This window comes from Bison bison, unplaced genomic scaffold, assembly GCF_000754665.1.
Source record: "Bison bison bison isolate TAMUID 2011002044 unplaced genomic scaffold, Bison_UMD1.0 scf7180017864291, whole genome shotgun sequence".
NCBI classification, from domain to species: Eukaryota; Metazoa; Chordata; class Mammalia; order Artiodactyla; family Bovidae; genus Bison; species Bison bison.
This window is the reverse complement of record NW_011494863.1, coordinates 2837964-2848376: the sequence shown is the minus strand read 5'-3', so window position 1 is coordinate 2848376 and position 10413 is coordinate 2837964. Positions and strand designations below refer to the sequence as shown.

At 54.6% G+C, this 10413-nt stretch overlaps 1 protein-coding gene and 1 non-coding gene across 2 annotated transcripts in view; both read left to right on the top strand.

Annotated features, from left to right (window-relative positions):
* Positions 1-10413, top strand: part of PCDH1 (protocadherin 1) — a 22080-nt gene that overhangs the window by 2421 nt on the left and 9246 nt on the right. Inside the window, exons 2-3 of the mRNA XM_010850402.1 lie at positions 4593-5455; positions 8424-10401. Coding sequence (XP_010848704.1) covers positions 4593-5455; positions 8424-10401 — 2841 coding nt within the window. The remainder of the gene's footprint in view (positions 1-4592; positions 5456-8423; positions 10402-10413) is intronic.
* Positions 225-296, top strand: TRNAC-GCA. Its single transcript has one exon. It is a non-coding gene; the product is annotated as a tRNA-Cys (tRNA).

Below are 10413 nucleotides of genomic sequence, written 5' to 3'. Positions count from 1 at the left end.
TCCTTGAACCCTAGACCCTCTCTTTCTCTTTCACTCCTTGCCCTGCAGGTTTGGCAACCCAGGGATTGTGTGTGTGTGTGTGTGTGTGTGTGTGTTGGGGGAGGGGGGGTACATAGCAACCAGTGATTTCTGTTGATTTCTCTTCCTCCATCCAGCCTTTTCTCAACTCATGTGGGAAGGCATTCTTATTTCTCAAATCCCAACTCTTCAGCTTACTAGGAGCTTCCCTGTTGGCTCAGTTGGTAAAGTGTCTGCCTGCAATACTGATGACCCAGGTTCAATCCCTGGGTAGGGAAGATCCCTTAGAGAAGGAAATGCCAACCCACTCCAGTACTCTTGCCTGGAAAATTCCATGGACGGAGGAGCCTGGTAGGCTACAGTCCATGGGGTTGCAAAGAGTCAGACACGACCGAGCAACTTCACTTTAACTTTTCAGCTTACTATTTCTATGACCTAAGGCAGTTATTCTTTCTGAGCCTCAGTTTTATCATATGTACTATGGGAAGCCATGTAATAATAAACAGGACCCATTTCAGAGGATTGGGAGGATTAAATGGGAAATGGATGTAAATGTAGTAGAATCTCTGGGAGTGTTAGAGATGATGATGGTAAAGGTGATGACAGAAATTATACTTCATTCTTAATTCCAAAGACCTAGAGTACCTCAAGGTTGTTCCCAGAAGGTTCCAGACCCTTGCTGCCTCCACCTTGCTGCCTAGGGGGTTTCTCCAGGCCCCTCTTCCAGAATCAGAATTCCTAAGGGTGGGACCAGATTGTACTCATTTTAAAGGGACTCTTCAGGTACTTAAAGAGCCTAGCCTTCTTCAGCTCTTGATCCTACTCTGGGCAAGCCTCTCCCAACCCCTGGAAACTCCCCCTGCCCCCAACCGTCCTTGCCTTGGATATTCCTTTTTAGTGTTCCTCCCAATCAGAAGTTAGATGCCACAATCCTTTCCTGACTCCTAAGGGTGACAGGGGGGCTTCCCTGGTGGCTCAGTGGCACAGAATCTGCCTGCCACTGCAGGAGATGCAAGAGACGTGGGTTTGATCCCTGGGTGGGAAAGATTTCCCTGGAGAAGGAAATGGCAACCGGCTCCAGTATTCTTGCTTGAAAAATTCCATGGACAGGGGAGCCTGGTGGGCTATAGCCCACGGGGTCGCAAAGAGTCTGACGTGACTGAGCGACTGAGCACGGGTGACAGCAAGAGTGAGAGAATGTGTATGAGTATTAGGAGGCAGGCGGGAGGTGGGGAGAATGTGTCACAAACACGCTATGTTTGTGCTGCCTGGGAGGCCTGAGGGGTCAGAGCCCCTGGTTGTGACCTGAGATGGGGAAGAAAGCCCCCGAGATTGGTGCTTAATCTGTAGCTCTTAGAGCAGCTACAAATCAAAGTCACCCTGACGCTGCCAGACCACGGACCTCTGAAGCTGTAGCCAAAATTTGTGAACATTCGTTCTTCTTGCAAAAATCTGCCATGTAGTTTCATAAAATTTACTAAGGGGGATGTGACTCCAAAAGGTTGATCTGGAGAGAGTGAGTGGAGGCAGGCTGTCACTGCTTTATTTCTCCTCTTTGTCAGGTTTAAGCCCCACCCAGCCAAGACTTGGAGTTGGTGCTCACAGTGATCCCATATAGTGTGTGTGCTGTGCAAGGGAGGGCAGAATAAGGTGCCCAGAAGGGAATGAGGTTCTTTGGAGATAGGTGTGTTTGGGTTGGGGCTCGATGGTAGGATGAGCCCAGTGCCAGGTCCATGCGGAGAGGGGAAATGGCTGAAGGATGGATCCAAATAGAGCGTCAGATAAATTCCTCTCTCCTTTAAAGAGATTAAGATTGCAGCTGGGAACAAACACACACTACTCATCTGATAACAGCCTCACATGTGTTGAGCCTATTAGTGGGAGAAACGACCAGGGAGGGGCTTTGCTTGTGCAAGGAATCTGCATTCAATGACCATTTGCTGAGATCTAACCTACACAAGAAGGGTTCGATCAGAGCCCGGGGAGTCCTCAGTGGAGTGGAGAAAGTGGGTGAGGACGAGCAGTGAACACACACCAAGTTCCAGGATAGGTTAGCTAAAATAATCGCAGTCATTCATTAGCTGTGACTGAGCACCCACTGTGCTGTGCGGGGGGCTTCCCTGGTGGCTCAGTGGTAGAGAATCCACCTGCCAATGCAGGAGACCCGGGTTCAATCCCTGGGTCAGGAAGATCCCCTGGAGAAGGAAATGGCAACCCACTCTGGTATTCTTGCTTGGGAAATGCCATGGACAGAGGAGCCTGGTGGGCTACAGTCCATGGGGATGCAAAAGAGTTGGACATGACTTAGCGACTAAACAGCAGCAGCAGCAACTGTGTGCAGGGTCCAGGGCGAGGCCCTCAGGATGGATATACGAGTAAACAAAGCGGAGGCTCTCTTAGTTTCTGCTCACAGAAAGACAAACCATTCACAAATTATTCCCCAAACAGCTACCTAACTACATCGGTAAGTGCTTTGAGGGAGCATTTGTTGAGTGCCCACGTGCTAGGCATTCAGCCCATATGATCTCAAACTCCCTAGGAAAGAGGTAGTCATATTCCCATTTTACTGACAAGGAAACCGAGGCTCTAAATCAACTTCTGCAGCTCACATGGTCAGGACGTGGGCAGCTGGGGTCTGCCTCAGACTGCCTGATGTCACAGTCCCTGCTCTCTCCATCCTGCTGCCCTACACCTGTCAAATGGGTACAACCCAACAAAAGTGACAACCAGTCATGGGTTAGAATGGTGAGCTCCACAACGACAGACTGCATCTGTGTTCCACTGCCCATAGAGCAGTATGTTCCACTGTGTTCCATAGAGCCTGGAACATTTTAAGTACCCAATAAATGTTCCCTGAAAGCATGAATGAGCACTGTAGTGAGCCCAGCTCTGGGAAGGGGATGAATGCAGGGAGCCCTGTCCCTTCCTTCAGGATGCTTGGGGAGGTGGAAAACACAGGACTAGATGCACAATATGGGGACTGAATAACACAGGCGGGCGGTGTCCCCAGCTGCACGGTGATTCATTGCCGAGGGATTGGTACACACAATAAGTGGCTGTGAGTTGGAGGAAGGAGAGGTCACTGTGGGCTGAAGAGGCTGGGAAGGCTTCCCGGGTGACCAGCGGCTGCCTTTAGTGGGGTGGGTGTGGCCTGTCACAGGGCCTTGGTAGGATTTCCAGGTGCGGGGCACCTATTCCAGGGGCAGGCAAGGAGCTGGGGACAGGAGATCCAGCCTGAGACTCTGTTGAAGATGCCAAGCCAAAGACTTTGGATTTGCAAAGCAGGGCTGGTTGTGGTGTGGTGGTGCTGGAGAAGAGGAGGTAGTCAAGGCTGGTACTGAGCTGGAGTCTGCTGACACACAGCTCAAAGCTGAGGAGACCAGCAGGAGCAGCAAGCTGCTGTCGTGACTGCGGTGCAGATTGTGGTTGGCTGGGGCATACAGGTCTCTCACTGGAAGGATTTGGGGGTGGGCAGGGAGAGGCAGATGCGAGATGGGGCTGGACCGGTTAAGGCCGGGAGGGGCCAGGTGTGAGGTAGGGGCCAGATACACACTGGGAGACTGAACAGACGTGTGGGAAGTGGTCTGGGCAAGGCTGCTCGTGTCATCGGCAGCCCAATCCCAGTTAGACCTGCTGGACTCCTAGTTTCTAAGGACGGGCCAGGGCAGCTCCCATGCCAGTTCCAGGGCTAGTCAGCTCTGACCACTGACTGCCCTGACCCCAGTATTGACGTCTGCTATCTTCCACGTACCTGCCCATGTCTCTCCTCCCCACCGCCCCCATGGAGAGCGAGGGCGGAGGAGCTGTGTGTGTACACACAGGTGTCCATGCTCAGGGGCATGTGTGTTTGCAAGGAGGTCGGGGAGGGAGAACCCCTATTCCTCAACCTTGTTTGCAAGCCTCGGTTGGGGCCCTGTTCAAGCTGGCCCTTTGTAGGGGTGGGCACCCTGGTTAGCAGGGTGATTAGTGTCAGAAGAGGATTTGAGATGTCCTACCTCACATGCGCACACTGACTTGGCATCTCAGAAGGGATAGGAACGTGACGTCATCCCTTCTGCCTGCAGCCAACTTGAGCGGCCCTCAGCATGGGCGGTGGTGATGATTGGGGTCTGGGGAATGTGAGGGTTCCTGCGTCTCTCTCCTACTGTGTTCATGGCAGGGGGTGGGGGGCTCCAGGTCTCGCCCTTGCACTTGCTGTCTCTCCCTATCTCAGTATCAGGGTAATTAGCATGGGTGACTAAGGCAGGATGCTGGTGAGAAGGAGGTGTTGGGCAGAGAGCAGGGAGGGAGGGAGTGTCAGGTGGGTCCGGGCATTCCAGGGGCGGGAACTGCTCTAGACCTGTTCCGGCGCCTACCGGCTCCTCCAGCTGGAGCAGACACCGCTGCTACGCTGGGCTGTGGGTGAGGCTGGGCTGTGGGTGAGACTCCGGGTTCTGGGTCCTGGAATCGGTATTCTCTCTCCTGGAGATCAGTGTGTGGGTGGGAGAGGGGGAGTTGGGGGTGGCTCTGGGCAGCCCTCAGAGCCTGGGCTCTCCTCCCAGCTGACCACTCTGTTCTGTCTCTCCCCCTTACAGCTCTCCTGATTCTGGAGCCTGCCCCAATGGGGCCCCTGAGGCACAGCCCAGGCCCCGGGGAGCGACGTCTGCTGTTGCCCACCCTGCTGCTAGCACTGCTGCTGCTGCTGGCTCCGTCCCCGGGCCATGCCACTCGGGTGGTGTACAAGGTGGCTGAGGAACAGCCGCCCAATACCCTCATCGGGAGCCTCGCCGCTGACTACGGTTTTCCCGACGTGGGCCACCTGTACAAACTAGAGGTGGGCGCTCCGTACCTGCGGGTGGATGGCAAGACGGGCGACATCTTTACCACAGAGACCTCTATCGACCGTGAGGGGCTCCGTGAATGCCAGAACCAGCTCCCTGGTGAGCCCTGTATCCTGGAGTTTGAGGTGTCTATCACGGACCTTGTGCAGAATGGCAGCCCCCGGCTGCTGGAGGGCCAGATAGAGGTTCAGGACATCAATGACAACACGCCCAACTTCGCCTCGCCAGTCATCACACTGCCCATCCCCGAGAACACCAACATCGGCTCACTCTTCTCCATCCCGGTGGCTTCGGATCGAGATGCTGGCCCCAACGGTGTGGCGTCATATGAGCTGCAGGTGGGGCCCGAGGCCCAGGAGCTATTTGGGCTGCAGGTGGCAGAGGACCAGGAGGGGAAGCAGCCGCAGCTCATCGTGATGGGCAACCTGGACCGGGAACGCCTGGATTCTTACGACCTCACCATCAAGGTGCAGGATGGTGGCAACCCCCCACGTGCCAGCAGCGCCCTGCTTCGGGTCACCGTGCTCGACACCAATGACAATGCCCCCAAGTTCGAGCGGCCGTCCTACGAGGCTGAGCTGTCTGAGAACAGCCCCATAGGCCACTCAGTCATCCAGGTGAGAGGCCCCTCCATCTGTCAGGGTGACCCACTCTACCCTGGGTCTACTCTACCCTACGTCTTCCCTGCTCTACCCTGTGGCTGACTTCCATTTAGAAATGGGAGCCCACCCCAACCTCGTGAGAATTCCCTTCACTTAAGGGCAAAACGGTCAAAATACTGCAGCGAGATCTCTTTTCCCAGCCCCTGCTTGGTGAGACTTTCCTACCACACCCCAGCAGGGGAGTGACTTTCCTCTGTCAAGCTATTTACGTGACAGTGACACAGCATAAGTACAGTGATCCCCCATCCCTGAGGCGGAGTCAAGTTGGAGAAACCTCTGCAAAGTGAAACCCCCTCCCAAGTCAAATGACATTCTCCTCCCCAGCCAAGCGAGCTGAACAAATGAATCGCCTTTTGTCCAAGTAGATTCTCTCCAGAGATGGGAATATCTTCCCAAGCAGGGGCCCGTTAGCCAGATGAGAGTTTCCCGAGGCTGAAAGCCACAGCCTACCTTTGCCCATCCCTGACAGTCAAATGAAATAATTTTAGCCAGGTGAGTCCTCAGAATTCTAGAAACTGTGCTCAGATATCTATACATCTGTCTCCTCCCCTAGGCACTGGGCACCCATGGATATGGGGTGCTGGGCACAGTTGGGGGGTTGGTGGCCTCTGTAGCAGTTCTCAGCACCCCTTTCCGTGGGAACTGCCCCAGGGGCTGGGCAGCTTGGCGGGGCCAGGGCCTGGGAGGGAGCAAAGAAAGCGTCCCTGCAGACAGGTGGGTGTATCTTGTGCTGTCATCTCAGCCCTGGCCTCCTGCCAGCCCCAGAGCCTTTCTCCTTCCCCATGGGCTGAAGTTGTCTGTCTTTGATGTGAGGGAGCTGGGGAGGGCTCAGACTGCCCTGCACACCGTTAGCTGTTCTGGGAAACCATTCCTTCTACATCCCCAAACTGAAGCAGGGCACAGGGGGAGTTTGGACCTTTATTTAGTGGCTGGTGGACTGGAATCTGTAGAAGAAAGACAGAGAGAAGGGAGACAGACAGTCGGGGATGGTGACTAATCATAGCCTAGGTGCTGGGCACTGTTCTGAATACATTCTGTGTATTATATCATTTAATCCCCATAGTACCAAGTAAGCATTATCCCATTTTACAGATGGGGAACTGAGCCCACAGAGATTAGGAAACTTTCCTCACGTCACCCATCTGATGTGTTCAGATCCCACCTTGGCCACGTCCAACAGTTTGACTTTAGAGCCCATGGGTATAAGAGTCAAGAAGTGGGATGAAGCAGGGCAATGGGGCATAGACGAGGCTACAGGTAGATAGAGCAGAAAAGAGAGGATAGGAGAGAACCAGCAGTGGGAAAGAGGCTGAAGAACTGAGCAAGATGGGAGAGAGAGACAGAAGTCAAGAGTCAGAGAGAGAGGTAAGCTGGCACGAAAGGCGGATAAGGAGGTGGGTGACCAAGCTAGAGACAGGGAAGCAGACAGTGGGAATCATAATGAAAAGTTGGTGACAGACTGAGGGGATGGAGGGGCGAAGAGAAACTGTTAGAGGAGTGAGCAGAGATCAAGCAGTTGGGAATCCTGACCCATGTGTCTTTACTGTCAGAAAAAAATCCTGATGGGAAGGAAAGACACTAGCAGTGGCCCATAGAGTGTCAGCACTGATTTTCAGAGGTGAATGGATGGATGGCTGAATGGATAAACAAAAAGAGAGATACATGGTATTTAGGGAGCACTTGGCACGTGCCAGGCAGTGTTAGACATTTTTACCAATAACATCCCATTTAATCCTCATCACTACCTTGTGAAATAGGTTCTATTATTATCCTCCTTTTACACATTTGTAAACTGAGGCTCGAGGATGTTAAATCATTGGCCCAAGGTCACGTTATTGGGAAGCAGTGGAGCTGGGATTTGAACATAAGACTCTGTTGCTCTGCTCCCCAGAGACTCTGCCTAGTTGCACCCATCTGGTCTCATCTCCCCACACACACTGCCAACGCATTCTGCTGGGCTGTGACCTAACTCTAGATCGCATGTTTCTGCCTGACCGGTGCTCCCTCATGGCCATTCCCACCTGGCTCCTGTTCCTCCGTCACCACCCGTGTTTGTGTAGACTTGGGCCGGGTGCGCGTCGGCCTCGGCGCAGGAGGGCGTGCCCACTGCAGAGGGACAGGCAGTTCGTTGTTTGATGCTGGGAGCCCAGCCTGCTGCCAGCAGGCTCTGTGGCCTGCACCAGTCCCTCCTTCTTGGCCGCAGGCTCGGCCGGATTCCTCAAGTTGGTGCCTAGCCAGCACCAGACCTGGGAGGAGAAGAGACTTGAAACAGGTTTCTCCGGTTTGACAAGGGTAGTGGCCTGGCTTGGCGGGCTCCCTCTGACCCACATCCCTATCTGGCTGTTTTCAAAAAAAGCAGTCCCCTCACCTGTGGCCTCCAGGTGGGCATGTGGGTCTCCATTCATGTACAAACACACACGTACACAAACACACATACCTTCTCACATAGTCACAACACGTGTATGTTCATGCATGCCTATTATACACATATGCCATACATACACACCAGCTCTACTACTCACACATTCCCAGCTCTTCAGAAGGGTTGAAGGTCAGTTAAATTGGGTGGAAGGGCTACCCTGGTTGCTAGCTGGATCCTCATCCCCACGTTTGGGTGGACTAGTATAGAAATGATAAGTAGAGTTCAGTTCTGCCCTGTCCCATCTCTAGTAGTTAGCCTGCAGCACCATCGAGGATTTGTGGGCTGTTATCTGTGCTCTTCAGGGAAATAGATCAGTAATATCAGCTACAGTGTCAGGAACTGGGAAAGGGCAGGGCTTACACGTGCTGCTTTTGGAAAGGCTGCCTTATTAGATTAGTCATGTCTGCTGCGCTCCCTGGAAAGGCAGCCCTGGTGTCCCTTAATTTGCTATCCCCAAGCTAACCCAGCCCTGTTTCCCTCGTTTCTACCCCTGCCCTGTAGGTGAAGGCCAACGACTCAGACCAAGGTGCCAACGCAGAGATCGACTACACTTTCCACCAGGCACCTGAAGTCGTGAGACGCCTTCTACGACTGGACAGGAACACCGGACTTATCACTGTGCAGGGCCCCGTGGACCGTGAGGACCTGAGCACCCTGCGTTTCTCGGTGCTTGCCAAGGACCGTGGCACCAACCCCAAGAGTGCCCGAGCCCAGGTGGTGGTGACTGTGAAGGACATGAACGACAATGCACCCACCATCGAGATCCGTGGCATAGGGCTGGTGACGCACCAGGACGGGATGGCCAACATCTCAGAGGATGTGGCGGAAGAGACAGCTGTGGCCCTGGTGCAGGTATCTGACAGAGACGAGGGAGAGAATGCGGCTGTCACCTGTGTGGTAGCAGGCGATGTGCCCTTCCAACTTCGCCAGGCCAGCGAGACGGGAAGTGACAGCAAGAAGAAGTACTTCCTGCAAACCACCACCCCGCTCGACTATGAGAAGGTCAAAGACTACACCATCGAGATTGTGGCCGTGGACTCTGGCAACCCGCCACTCTCCAGCACCAATTCCCTCAAGGTGCAGGTGGTGGACGTCAATGACAATGCGCCTGTCTTCACCCAGAGCGTCACTGAGGTCGCTTTCCCAGAAAACAACAAGCCGGGTGAAGTGGTTGCCGAGGTCACTGCCAGTGACGCCGACTCGGGCTCCAATGCTGAGCTGGTTTACTCTCTGGAGCCTGAGCCAGCTGCCAAGGGCCTCTTCACCATCTCACCTGAAACTGGAGAGATCCGGGTGAAGACATCCCTGGATAGGGAACAGAGGGAAAGCTATGAGTTGAAGGTGGTGGCAGCTGACCGGGGCAGCCCTAGTCTCCAGGGCACAGCCACCGTCCTCATCAACGTGCTGGACTGCAATGACAACGACCCCAAGTTTATGCTGAGTGGCTACAACTTCTCGGTGATGGAGAACATGCCGGCACTGAGTCCGGTGGGCATGGTGACTGTCATTGATGGGGACAAGGGGGAGAACGCACGGGTGCAGCTCACGGTGGAGCAGGACAATGGTGACTTTGTTATCCAGAACGGCACGGGCACCATACTCTCCAGCCTGAGCTTCGATCGGGAGCAACAAAGTACCTATACCTTCCAACTGAAAGCTGTGGACGGTGGTGTCCCACCTCGCTCAGCTTATGTTGGTGTCACCATCAACGTGCTGGATGAGAATGACAATGCGCCTTTTATCACTGCCCCTTCTAACACCTCCCACCGGCTGCTGACCCCCCAGACCCGTCTGGGTGAGACGGTCAGCCAGGTGACAGCTGAGGACATTGACTCTGGTGTCAATGCTGAGCTGACCTACAGCATCGCTGGTGGCAACCCTTATGGACTTTTCCAGATTGGGTCACATTCTGGTGCCATCACCCTGGAGAAGGAGATTGAGCGCCGCCACCATGGGCTGCACCGCTTAGTCGTGAAGGTCAGTGACCGCGGCAAGCCCCCACGCTACGGCACAGCCTTGGTCCACCTGTATGTCAACGAGACTCTGGCCAACCGCACGCTGCTCGAGACCCTACTGGGCCACAGCTTGGACACGCCGCTGGACATTGACATCGCCGGGGACCCAGAATATGAGCGCTCCAAGCAGCGCGGCAACATCCTCTTTGGCGTGGTGGCTGGTGTCGTGGCCGTGGCCTTGCTCATCGCCCTGGCTGTGCTCGTGCGCTACTGCCGGCAACGGGAGGCCAAGAGTGGCTACCAGGCTGGCAAGAAGGAGACCAAGGACCTGTACGCCCCCAAGCCCAGCAGCAAAGTTTCCAAGGGCAACAAAAGCAAGGGCAAGAAGAGCAAGTCTCCCAAGCCTGTGAAACCGGTGGAGGATGAGGATGAGACTGGCCTGCAGAAGTCTCTCAAGTTCAACCTGATGAGCGACGCCCCCGGGGACAGTCCACGCATCCACCTGCCCCTCAACTACCCACCAGGCAGCCCTGACC